The sequence below is a fragment of the Oryctolagus cuniculus genome, chromosome 1 (genome assembly GCF_051225735.1).
Source record: "Oryctolagus cuniculus isolate XC-2025 breed Fujian yellow rabbit chromosome 1, ASM5122573v1, whole genome shotgun sequence".
NCBI lineage: Eukaryota > Metazoa > Chordata > Mammalia > Lagomorpha > Leporidae > Oryctolagus > Oryctolagus cuniculus.
Genome location: NC_142867.1, coordinates 202,834,269 through 202,847,032, shown reverse-complemented (window position 1 = coordinate 202,847,032; position 12,764 = coordinate 202,834,269). Strand labels below are relative to the sequence as shown.

Genomic DNA, 12,764 nt, shown 5'->3' with positions numbered 1-12,764 from the left:
CACCGACGCCCTGGGTTTGATTCCAAGCATCTGTGTGCACCTCCGGGCATGGGGGCGTCACTGCCTCCAGAGTCAGCCCCCTCCAGCTCTGGGCACTTCCGTCTCGGACACCTTGGCCAAATGCACCTGCCCAGAGGCCACGGCACAATGTCTCTGCCCACAATGGAGCTTCAGCAGCGGGCAGGCAGCACCTACGTCCTCCTCGACCCTCTGCGGGCCACACGCTCCACGTCCTCTCTCGCCCCGTGACTCAGTTTCCCCTGAGAGCGCACAGGCAGTCTCTCTGACGGGCTGCAGAGCAGATGGGGAAACTGGAAGCCGAGCAGCTTTGGCTGCTGCTGTCACCAAATGGACTGTGTTTTATCTCTGTTTTCCAAAGATTTATACTTTGATGTTTTTCTTTTGCAAAATGTAGGTTCCTTTGGATGCAAAACTACGATCATGGTCAGATTTCCTTGCTGCGGGGCTCCTCGCAGTCTATAGGAGGAGGAATACGGAAGGGAGCCTGCCCGAAGCTGATTTGACATGGTGTCTGGTTTTCACGTAACGTGCTATGGCCCTGCAGAATTATTGTTTAGATTTAGAGAAAAGACGATGTCACAGGATATTACAGGAGACTTTTTCTGACCAAAGCCCTGTAGGGCAAGAACAATCCCACAGGCATCAGGGGACCAGGGAACCCCCACGTGCTGACCCGGGGCCTGCATGCCTCTCTCCGGCGCCAGGCCACGGAAGGAAAGGGTGTTTGGGGCTGAGTGATTGGACAGCCAGAATCCCCTTGGTGAGGATTTTCAGGGTGCTGTGGCTTTTCCTCTCCCCTCTCCACACTGCAAACCACTGGGAGAGCGGGATATGGACTTCACATTTGGGAGACACAGGGGCCCGTGCGGGCGGGGTTCTCTCCAGGGAAACACAGAAGGTGAGTGTGGCAGCCATGTAGTTCCAGAGTTGGGGGGGGGGGAGGAGAAGAGGAGAGGGGAAGGGAAGGCAAGGATAGAGGGAGAGAGGGGAGGGGGAGGAAGATAGGCTCTGTCCTGCCACTGGAGACAAAGACACAATCCCTCCCAAGGCAGTTGGCAAAGCCATCTGGAGGTGGACAGTACCCAAAGGATCACCCCCAGTGCCAGGGCACCCAGGAGTGGGTGGAAGCCCAAGCAGAAATGACAAAGGCAGCCAGGGACCTTGGTCCTGCAGGAGGAATCACAAAAGCCCCCACGAGGGAAGGGCCCAGCCATCAGGCATCTTCCACGCCACCTGCCCAGCCTTGTACAGCTGTGCCCCTTGCTGCAGGTGGGCCAAGGCCTGCAGAGGTTAAAACAGCAGCCACGGGAGATGGCGAGGGGCCAGGGAATGGGGAGGCAAGAGCAGCAAGGAATAGAGGAAATCCCTAACCACGCTTCCCTTCCCTGGGAGATTCTGGTCTGCAGCCGGCCTGGGCAGGGGAAGAAGACACTGTGTTTGTATTTTGTTGAATTGTTGACATTTTAAAATACCTGTGAAACTAGCCTGTTACCAGATGGCAGTTGGGAGAGCTATGCATGAGAGTTATCGAAGTTCTCGTCCCGGACGTGAAACGGCACTGTGGGCTTTGAGCAGGCGACTTTGTGAGAACATTTTGTTTCCTTCTGTTCTGCACCCAGCCTCACACAGCATTTCGAACTTTGCAAGTGCAAAAGCCAATTACCAAGCAGCAGCATGGGCACACCTGCAATTGACTGGCTTCTGCCTCACAGGGGCTCCCAGGGCTGCTGGGGCTACGTGTCTTCACAGGGGAGCAGGGGCAGGTGGTTACCATGGTGAGGACGGGACGCAGGTGAGGACAATCTTGCATCCCTCCACCTGTCCTCAGGCATCCCTGGAGACTCCCTGTAGCCCAGGACTCTCCCTCTCGGTACCAGGAGGATGGAGGTGGCCTTGGTAGTGATTCTCCATGGTGCCAGTCGAGATCACCATCGAGTTTGAAATAGGCACCCAAGCTTCCCAGGGACCTACCCAGTGGAATTTACCACTCACTCACCTTTCCTTCGGTGACATCAAGGAAGGACCCATCGCCGGAGCCAGTGCCAGCAGCCGCGGGGTCTTCATCCACCACGTGAAGCCCCTCCAGTGTGTCATTCAGCATCTCACCAGACCCTGCAGGAAGCAGGCATTCGGCAATTGATAGCCACAGTGCACCCACTTGGGAAAGAAAGCACTATCTCTTCACCTCTTCTCTCGGAAAGATGTTTGTATCCCCGTAATGCAGGACTAAGAAGGAAGGCATCCAGCTACAGAACAGCACGTGGCGAGGTGGCGTGGCGAGCTGGCAGCCGCCGCCGCGGCTCTGCCACCTGCTGCTGGCCTGCGGTCTCGCTCTGCCACTGACCAGGAAGAAAACCTGTGGCGGGCGGCTTCCCCTGTGCCCCAAGGTCCTCCTCTAGACATGGGCATCGTCACCACTCCTTGAGGACTCTGTCATAAGGATTAAGTAAGTTCATGCAAGAAAGGCATAAGGACAGCATCAGACAAATGTTCCTTAGCAGAGTGGATGTAGATTTATGTAGATTATGTAGATTTATGTACAAAGGCATATGCGTGTACATGCTCCACCCTTACACGCAATGATTCTACAATACGTTCATGTGATAGGATAGTTGTTACATACAGCATATAACACATGCACATACAGGGAGATGTGTGTGTCTACACATTAATACCACAGTGCCTAACATCAGTGTCTTCCAGAGGATGGGAGTGAAGAAGAAGAGGAAACTTAAATGCTGGGTCCACACAGTTGGGAGCTGACAGAATCGCTATCGCATGCAGGTCTGTCTGTTGCAATTTCAAAACCAGATGGAGTCCTGAAGCAGAGGAAGAGATTCCGAGAGAATGCCTGCCTGGATAGGCCGGGCCCCGTGCAAGGCACCTCCCATGCGCACCTTGCTCACTCTCTCCGCTGGCTCACCCTCCCTACCCACAAGCACCCAGCCGGCCTCACTGCGGCCAGTCCGGCAATCCCGGGTGTTCTGTCTGCACCCCCCCCCACCAGCCCGTGGCAGGTGTGTGCTCTGGCCTGCACATTAACACTGTAGGATTATGAACCCCATCTGCCGAGGAGGTCCCACAGAGAGCAGGGGCTGGGTCGATTTGTTTCAAGGACAGGCCCTTTCCATACACACTGGACTCATGCGTGCCCCCTTGGTCAGCACAGCGCCCAGGGAGGTGCAAACTCTCCAATGGGCCCTGCGCCCCCAGGACTCCCACACGCAGCACAGGGAATGGTCCGCCCTGCCTGGCCCCAGACTCACATCTTCCCTGCTCTCACCACCAGGGGGTGCTGTGCCAGCAGCTGGTGGGCCTGAGTCCTGATCCTGGCAGGGTGGAGGCTGGCTGGAGGTATTGCCAGGGATAGGAGGGGCTTTTCCTAGCCAGGACTGGCGCACTGGTGCCACCGGGGCTGTCTGACCCACTGGAAGAAGAGGAACCCGCGGCCTTCTCGGGGGACAGGCAGCCCACCTGGGATCTGAGTCTGCCCCCTTGGGATGTTACCCAGCTCTGGCCCCAGGCCCTGCAGCCTCTGCTTGCCCCTTGCCACTGGCCCCCAGACCCCAGTCCCACCAGGGAGCAGCACTGGCAGTTCATAAATCACTTTCCCACCGCGAATACTTGCTCCTCTCACGCACCCAGGAGGCAGGCAGGCGCTGTCACCGCTGCCCAGGAACCAACGCTGGGAGACGCTCAGCCCCGCCCCAGCCCACGCCCCTCCGATCTATCCCCACCCCCCACCCCCCACCCCCGCGGAGGGCCGCTCCCTGCCCACTCTGACTCCTCAGGTGCATTACAGCTTTATTAGATTATTACACAAGTTCTTCGTGCAGTTCTCTGTCCCTTCTCTTACCCACAGACTTCTCTAGATGTTAAAAGAACATTCGGTCGCTCCCAGCATAAAGAGTGATAAATCTTACTCCAGCCAACTTGTAAAACACAGAAGTGTAATAAAATCTAAACCACCCCCTCACGCCACCCCCCAGAGATCACTGCCCAGAGCATCCTGAAGCATGCCGCATCTAATGCATCTAACACACATGCACAATGCCCGACCTCGCTGCAGAACGATATGTATAAATAACTCGTGTTCAGAGGTCAGGCCACAGCACACAGAGCCTGGAAACCTGTGCTTTTGGGGGAAAGCACCACGGTGTCCCCGGCTCATTAGAGCTGTGTCACTAATGTCGGTGCTGAGAATGCAAATGAAACAGCTTGCCCGAGGCGAGGAACCCCTGCTCAGGAGGTTTGCAATGCCTCACAGGGCTTCGAGGGCTGCTCTTGCTCCTGCATCTCCATGCTCTGGCCTTGGCTGTGACCGTGGTCCGAAAGGGCTGCCCCTTGGAGAAAGGGCAGGAAATGATGGCCACACCAGGCCTTGGGCACCTTGGGCTGCTGCCTGGGAGACTGGGTCTGACCTCTGCACTTCTGGCATTGCTTCTCCACGCAGGTAATGGGATAAGAGACAGGACCAGAGCCCTCCAGCTTAGGGCTGGCCACTGACTTGCTGAGTGACCAGAGCAGTCCCTGTGCCTCTCTGGGCACCAGTCAACTGACCTGGGACTCTGAGAGACAGGCAGCTGTGGCAGAGGTCAGGAGGGGTGGGGACCTGGCATCAGGTCTGGGCTGCAGGCTGTGTAACTCGGCTCAAGTCACTCTCTGAGCGCTGGAGTTTTCTGCTCTAAACGCATGGTTAGTGCAATCAACACGGGGATCGGAGAAGACGCACCCAAACATGTGGTGCACAGCAGGTACCCAGAAAACAGGGACAATGATCACAGCCCACAAGGGGTGGAGTCCGGGGGCTCAAAGTCCAAGTGTGCCAGATCCAAGGCCAGCGCTGCCGTGTGTGAGCCGCCGGGTCTCGCTGGGTCACTGAGCTGCCCTGCAACTAGGTTTCCTCCGCCTGTCTGTCAGGGAGGGTGACCGTCGTCCCTCCCCTAAGGCGCTGAGGGAAGTGGCGTGACATGCCCAGGTCCCAGCCACAGTCATCACACAGTGCAAGGCCGCCCAGGGTGAAGGTACCCAAGGACTTGCCTGGCTCAGGGCTCCTGTGCTGGACGGCGCTGAGGGTGGTGGCGTCCGGAGTCCCCTCGGGCACGGGCTCACCCGAGAGCTCTGGGTCCTCAGATGCAGAGGTTGGGATGGAAGGCAAGTTGAGAGGTTCAACTTTGGCTTCCTGTGGCTGAAGGGAAGAGAAAAGAGACATGAAGGGGTTTGCTTTGCAGTAGAGCAGGGGACGATGCCAGGGGGTGTCACGGGAGGAAGCAACACACCCACAGATGATCATGCAGCCCAGACCTGCTCCTGAGCCCTGGGCACGCAGGCGGAAATGCTGATGTGGTCCCCATTAGAGAGAGGCAGAGCCAGAGGCAATTTAAGACCCCTGTTCATTTAGGTGAGGCCGCCCAGCTCTGCCTAAGCTCCCTTCGCACGGGAACCACGCTCCCAGAGCCCCGAAGCCCAGGCCATGCTCGGGAAGGATCTGTTAGAGGAGAGAATGAATGAATGAAGGAGCCAGGCTGCACGCGGTGAAGGCCGGGTGCATCCGACCCGGAGGTGCACTGGTGATGAGCACCTCTGAAAACGAGAGACGGCCCCGCTTCCTTTCCAGGAACCCCCAGCATCTGCAAAAGCAGCTGATGTCTTAACCACCTTGACGAACCAGGAGAAAACCAGCACAGAGCGCCTCGGGGATGCAGGCAGAAATGCTGATGTGGGCCCCAGAGGCCACGACCTCAATCCCGGACGGCAGCTCCTGAGAGCCGGGGCTGACAGCACTGAAACCGTCTCAACCGTTTCCAGACTCGAGGGACCCGGATCAGGGGTGGGGGTGAATGATGGTGCCTGCAGACCGGCGCTGGACTGTGGTCAACGAGAATAGACCTTTGTTTGGCTAAGATGTCAAGGTTAATTTGTTACGGCGGCATCTCGTGCCTGTGCCGGCCAATGGCTGAAGGTTCTCTCCTTAACACCAGAGTCCAGTGTATACACAAGAAGGCTCCAGCTTAGGAAGCTCATCATTTAGGGCTGGACAGGTCAGTTTTCACTGTCACACTCAGCTACAATCCCAGCTCTCTGGTTATTCGCTAAGTTGTACAGGGCCTCAGTCTCCTCCTCTGTGAAATGGGGGCACTAGGAATGACTCAAGGGAGGGCATGCATGGGAGCGCTCAGCACGCCTTTATTTTTGGTGCACACACATCCCACAGTCATTACCACCAAAACCTGCAGGTACAGATGGAGAGAAAAAGAAAACAACAGCCTCAAAGACCAACGCGGGGAGTGGGAGCGAAGGCCTCAAAGAGCTGGGTCTGGAAGAAGGAGCAGAGTCTCAGGAAATGGGGAGGGGGCAGGGGCTAATGGGGGGCACTCGAGCCCAGGGTTGGAGAGAGAAGCAGCCGCACAGAGCCAGGGAGGGGCGCTGAAGAGGGGGCTGGTCCCTTGCTGAGAAGTGTGAGCTGGGGTCCCGGGGGCAGCAGGCAGCAGCCGCGGGCTGGGAGGCTGGGAGGTGGTGTGGTCAGCCGTGGACTTTGGAGAGTGCACCCGGGAGGCAGTGGGAGTCTGGATGAGAGCAGGAGAGCTTGAGGCTGGGAGGGCACAGTCACTCCCTTGACACAGGAACGGGGGCAGAGCAGGGCCAGGGAGCAGGCACCTGCAGAGCAGAGGCTGCGAACACAGCCAGAGCTGACTTCTGTATTTCACCCCGGAAGTTGATCTAGCCGGGTGGGGAAGGGCTCCTACCCAGGAGCTTCCGCTCCCCTCCCTGCCAAGGGTCCAGGCGGAAGCCCCCTCAGCACGTCAGAGGACTGCCCGAGCCTTCCCAGGGTGCACATTAGCAGGGAGCTGGGATCAGAAGCGGAGCCAGGACCGAAGCCAGGCACCCTGATCTGGGATGAGGGCATCTCAAGTGGCCCAGTCCTGGCTGTCACCAGCCACCGTGGACTGAGCCAGCAGAGGGGAGGTATCTCCCCATCTGCCTCTGCCTCTCTCTCAGCCTGCCAAACAAATAAATTTAAAATTTTTTTTTGGACAGGTAGAGCTATAGACAGTGAGAGAGAGAGAGAGAGAAAGGTCTTCCTTCCGTTGGTTCACTCCCCAAATGGCTGCTACGGCCGGCGCGCTGCGCTGATCCGAAGCCAGGAGCCAGGTGCTTCCTCCTGGTCTCCCATGAGGGTGCAGGGCCCAAGGACCTGGGCCGTCCTCCACTGCCTTCCCGGCCTACAGCAGAGAGCTGGACTGGAAGAGGGGCAACTGGGACTAGAACCCGGTGTCCCTATGGGATGCTGGTGCCGCAGGTGGAGGATTAACCAAGTGAGCCACGGCACCGGCCCCTAAATTTAAAAATATTTAAAAATAGGAACATCAGGCTGGCGTTGTGGTATAGCAGGTAAAGCTGCCATCTGCAACTCTGGCACCTCATATGGGCACCAGTTCCAAGTCCTGCATGTTCCACTTCCAATCAGCTCCCTGCCAATGCACCTGGGAAAGCAGTGGAGGATGGCCCAAATCCTTGGGCCCCTGCCACCCATGTGGGAGACCCAGATGGAGCTCCAGGCTCCTGGCTTCAGCCTGGCTCAGCCCCACCATTGTGGCCATTTGGGAAGTAAATCAGCAGACTGAATCTCTCTCTCTCTCTTTTCTGTGTGTGTGTAAATAGTCATATATTTATAAATATTTATATATTCATATATAAATTTATATATAAATTTATATTTACATATAAATATAAATATGTATTTATTTGGAAGGCAGAGCATCATATTAAATAGAACTTTCCAGAAATGCAAGGTTGTGTCAGCAGAAGCTAACCCAGCATGAGACATGAGGATGAGGGTTGCAGGGGCTCCAACAAGGAGGGGCTGACTCGAAGCTTCTTGCCACGGAGCCTGTCCACAGCTCCGTTACTGGGCCTGGCTCCTAAGGCTGCGAATGGGGAACTGAGATCAGTGTCAGAAAGAAGCCAGACAGGGCTGGCTGGGGACTGCCAGAGACAAGGAGGGGTGGCCACAGAGCTGCTGTAGGAGATGACCAAGGGGGAAGCCCCCAGCTCGGGGCTGGTGTCACCGAGAGTGCCTGGACTCAGGCCCAAGACCTGGCTCTTCTACCTGCAGGTAGGCAGCGGTGGGCTAAGTTCTCCTCTGCCTGAAGCCCTCGGTGGCCTCCTCTGCGGGCCCACAGATCTCTGCACCCCGTCCTGCAGACGGCACTGAGGAGTGGGAGCCCTGGGACAGCGCGAACTGCAGGACAGAGGCAGGGAGTCTGGTGATCAGAAACGGACAAGCAAGCGGCAGGGAGCTGGGCCAGAGCCACAGCCCGGGGGGATCCCCCTCCAGGGGTTTGGCATGACCGCCAGGCTCAGCCGCCAGCCCAGTGGGCAGCAGGACCAGAGGACCGAGGCATCCACACTGTGCCGGCGCCGAGTCCAGCCCAGAGCCGGGCCTCCCTTCAGCCTCACAACAGACCCATCGGTCATCAACAAGCGTTCATCGCCAGCTGCCACACGCCAAGCGGGTCCACATGTGTCACATGGGGCCACTCGCCTAATCCCCACACTGATCCCACAGAGCAGGGATGCTCCATTGTCACGGAGAAGAAAGCCGAGGCTTGGAGAGGTGAAGCTGCTCGCTCACGGTCAACCACCGGGAAGTGGCAGAGTTTGAATCCACACCTGGTGGGACTCTGACCTGCCCTGAGCAAAATGGGGCTGAGGATCCAGGAAGGATCCTCCGGGCACCCCCTGACCTCGGGGTGCCCCTTGACCTCTGGTGCCCCGTGGTCTCCGAGGCTATCACATCATAACTCTTTCTTCTACATTTCTCCAGATCCTCTGGGGATTTTGCTCCCCTTCTTGGCTGACCCCTGCCCCACATCTGGCCCTGCACCTGAACCTGTCCAGAGGGAGGCTGGGCCAGGCTGGGCCCCTGCCATCTCTTTCCACCTCTATATAATGGGCTCACACCTGCTCCCATGCAGAGTGGTTGCGAGGAATAAGTGACAACACAGAGACCCGAGTGCCAGGCACACGGTGGGGCCCAGGCAATGCCGACTTTCTGCCTTTACCTCCCGTTTGGGCCCCCTGCCCCAAGTCCCTGCCCAGCTCTCCTCCTCGCGATCATGTCACACTCTCAAAACTCGCTCTGCTCTCCTGTGCCTCCCAGAACCACCCTGGGTTATTGGCACCTCTGCGTGAGCTGCCTTGCTCCAAGTTGTAGGCTGGTGCCCGGGGTGGGGGGTAAGGGGTGGGGAGGAGGAGGCGGGCAGCAGGCTCAACAGCCCAAGAGACCACCACCGCGTGCCTGGGACACGTGGACAGGGTGGCCAAAGGCTGAAGGACACACAGAACTGCAACAGTGCCCAGGGTAGGTCCCTGCCCACCTCCCCACCAAGGTTTGAGTGCCTTGGGCCCCCAGTATCCTCCTTCCCAGCTGCCCAAGCTTGGCTGAGGTCCTAGGGTATGGACTTCTGCAGCACTCCTGGGGCCATGACCCCAGAGTCGGGCAGCAGGAGATCCTGCTCCAGCGCCAGCTCTGCCCGGGCACCCCTCCCTGGGCCTCAGTGTGCCCGGGGGCATGTAGGGCAGTTTTCTGGACACTTCTGTGTAGAAAGCGGTGACCATTCCTTCCCCCCTCTTCCGGAGCCGCCCCGTGCTGTCAGGGATGAGTCCCAGAGCGAGCCCGGCCGGCCTGGGAGGCCTCTGCAGCTTCTCTGTGCTCAGTGACTCAGGCCTTGCTCGCTGTTCTCATTAAAACTGGGCTCTGGGCTCCTCGGTGTCCACGCAGTCTGACTCAAAGCTTCCTAAAGCACTTCCTCGTCTGGACCACGGGGCGCCTTCCCAGGAGGGAGGAGGCCTAAACACACAGGGAGAATGCTTATCTCATGGGGCTGTGAGGACGTGGCGGCATGCCGGAGTCGGGCCCTGGCTTTGCTCTCTCAGCAGGAGCCCAGGGCTTACCCAACAGCAGAGTGGTCATTGTTCAAGGTCACTTCCCTTGTGCCAGGTGCCGGGCTGAGACTCGTGCCTGCACTGCTTCACCCCATGAACCCTCGCAACAACCCTGTGCAACAGGGCCACGGTGATCACCACCCTGGGGAAGAGGAGCTGAGGTTCAGAGAGGCTGCATCATTACCTCGGACCACAGAGCACAAGGGCACCTTGGGACGGCCCTCCCATGGCCACAGGCCACTTGCATCATCAATGTCACTGGCATTCCAGGTCACCTGGGGACTCTGCAGAACACCCATTGGCCAGTGCCCTCCTGGCCTCTCCAGATGGGCCAGCGATGAAGCCTGCAGATCTGAAAACAGAGACCTCAGAGCCACGGCTTCTGGCGGGCACAGCAACCCAGCACTCACCGGCACTTGGGTGTAGGTGATGGCTTCTAAGATCTCGGCGACCCCGTCTGCCTCTTGAAGCCCACTGGTCTCTCCCGACGCCTGTGTGGAGACAAATCACGCCCCGCGCCGGGCACGGGGAGCAGGTTACACACAGCCCAGCCATGGGAACGGCACAGGAACTTGCCGCCGACTCCTAAGGAGGAACAGTGTATGCACAGGTGTGGGCGTGCTCATGTGGGCACACGTGTGTGTATACAATGCACGCACACATTCATGTGTTCACATGTGTGTGCACAGTATGCATATGTGTGCATGGTGTATGTGTGTGTACATGTATGTATGTGCGTGAGATACAATGGGGTTGAGGGGTCAGTGTGTGTGCAGTGTGCATGGGCATGCATGTACATGTGTGTGTGTGGGAGAGAGAGACACGGTGGGGCCGAGGAGACAGCGTGTGTGCAGTGTGCCTGGCTGGTTATTTTTCTTGTTTCCTTCCACCTTTTACTATTCAGATAAACACAACCACCCGCAATCACACCGCAGCCTTTCTAACATCTCAGCTTGTATTTCACCCAGGTTCCCTGGCCCTGCCGTCTTTGTCATTGAAACCTCACCATGGGGACCACGACTGCTGAAGGCAACTCCTTGTTGCCCCCCAGTCTCCATACTGAGCCCCATGAAGGCAGCCAGGAAGTCCGTGGGCCCTGGTTCCAGAACCAACGCCATGCTCTTGTTCTTGTCTCTACTTTTTCAATGGCAACACAGAGATGAACGCATGACAGCGCCAGGGTTCCCTGCCTCACAGCCAACCACAGGCCCAGGGAGAACACACCACTTACAGAGCCGTTCCACCTCTGGGAGGCGGTCCAGCCCCAGGGACAGCAGCCTGGGTTCCAGGAACCAGCCATGCTCCGTTCGCCTCAGGTGTTTGCACCTGCTCTCCCTGCGCCCTTCTTTGTCTGCCTGAGGCTTGTGCATCCTTGGTCAGGCCCCAGCTTCTCTCTGACGCTGCCAGTTCTTGCTTTTCCTTCTTCCCACCACCACCTGAGCAGCTGAGTTCAGATCGGAGGAGCTCCCCGCCTCCACCACTGCGTTTGCTTGCAGGAGGGTCCATGCACAGCCTGAGGACAGGGACAGTTCCCAGCTGGTTCCCCCTGCCCCAGGCCCAGCAGGTGCTCAGAAACCCATGAGGAGGGGACGTTGCCATGGCTCACTAAGTTAATCCTCCGCCTGTGGCGCCGGGTTCTAGTCCCGGTTGCTCCTCTTCCTGTCCAGCTCTCTGCTGTGGCCTGGGAAGGCAGTGAAGGATGGCCCAAGTGCTTGGGCCCTGCACCCCATGGGAGACCAGGATAAGTACCTGGTTCCTGGCTTCAGATCGGCATAGCTCTGGCCATGGCGGCCATTTGGGGGGTAAACCAACGGAAGGAAGACCTTTCTCTCTATCTCTCTCTCACTGTCTAACTCTGTCAAATTAAAAATAAAAAGTTTCATAAAAAAAAAAAGAAAAAGAAACCCAGGAGGAAAGGAGTGGGGAGGGAGGAGGGAACCATCTTTTCTCCATGCCCACCACCCCACCCCCACTTAGGAACCGATGCCCTTTGCCAACATAAAAACTAAAGTTAGGTTCGCTTTTATAGGAATTCGCACCCAGACTATCTCAGAGTTTTAGCTTTGATTTTAGAATCCTGACACCTTTTCTTGGCAGGAAGGCTGGAAACCAGGCCACTGACTGCCACAGACAAGGAAGCAGACATTCCCACCCCAGAGAGGGACGGAGAGCTTGAAAAAGTGAAGTCAAAGCCAGACGCCCAAAATAGGACTCGCGGCGGCGCTTGCCAACACGAGAGGTCCCGGCGACTCTATGACGCGGGGGATGAAGAACCGCCTGGGCACCCAGCCACAAGGCTGCCGGGCCCTCCGCAGGGGTCGGGGGCTCACCGATGCCTCCTCAGCTTCACACAGCTCCTCGGGAGTCCTGGGGTCCGGGTGGAGGGTGAGCCGCTGGATGGAGCCCTAGGGAGAAGTAGAGGAGCCATAAGCCCCGGTTTGCATGTCCACGGCATGACACAGCATGTCCACCCATGGAAAGTGTGACACTGACACAGAGACGTGGGTGAGAGGAGGGTGGTGACCAGGAAGCCGAGCCTCGTTGGTGGGGTCTGGGAGACCCTCCTTGGGCCAGTGTGATACAAACCCCCTTAGCAGAGAGCTCCTGGGAGTGCTCCGGCGGTGAAGTGCTCCCCCGGCCCCCAGCTGCTCAAAAGCAAGCCTGACATGCAAGCCCCCCTCTGCCGCAATGTGTCCCCGCCCCTCCCCTGCAGGCTCAAAGCTTCTCAGGCAGCCAGAGCCCTCCCTCCATCCTGCACATTCTCCCTGAGACAACTGAAGTGAGCACTTAAAAAC

General features: G+C 57.9%; 1 protein-coding gene across 1 annotated transcript in view; it reads right to left on the bottom strand.

Moving 5' to 3' along the window:
- COL15A1 (collagen type XV alpha 1 chain) overlaps nt 1-12,764 on the bottom strand; it is a 110,667-nt gene that overhangs the window by 56,269 nt on the left and 41,634 nt on the right. Inside the window, exons 5-8 of the mRNA XM_089301025.1 lie at nt 12,300-12,374; nt 10,380-10,460; nt 5,062-5,209; nt 2,018-2,133 (exon numbers count right to left, since the gene is read on the bottom strand). Of these exons, the coding sequence (XP_089157151.1) occupies nt 2,018-2,133; nt 5,062-5,209; nt 10,380-10,460; nt 12,300-12,374 (420 nt within the window). The remainder of the gene's footprint in view (nt 1-2,017; nt 2,134-5,061; nt 5,210-10,379; nt 10,461-12,299; nt 12,375-12,764) is intronic.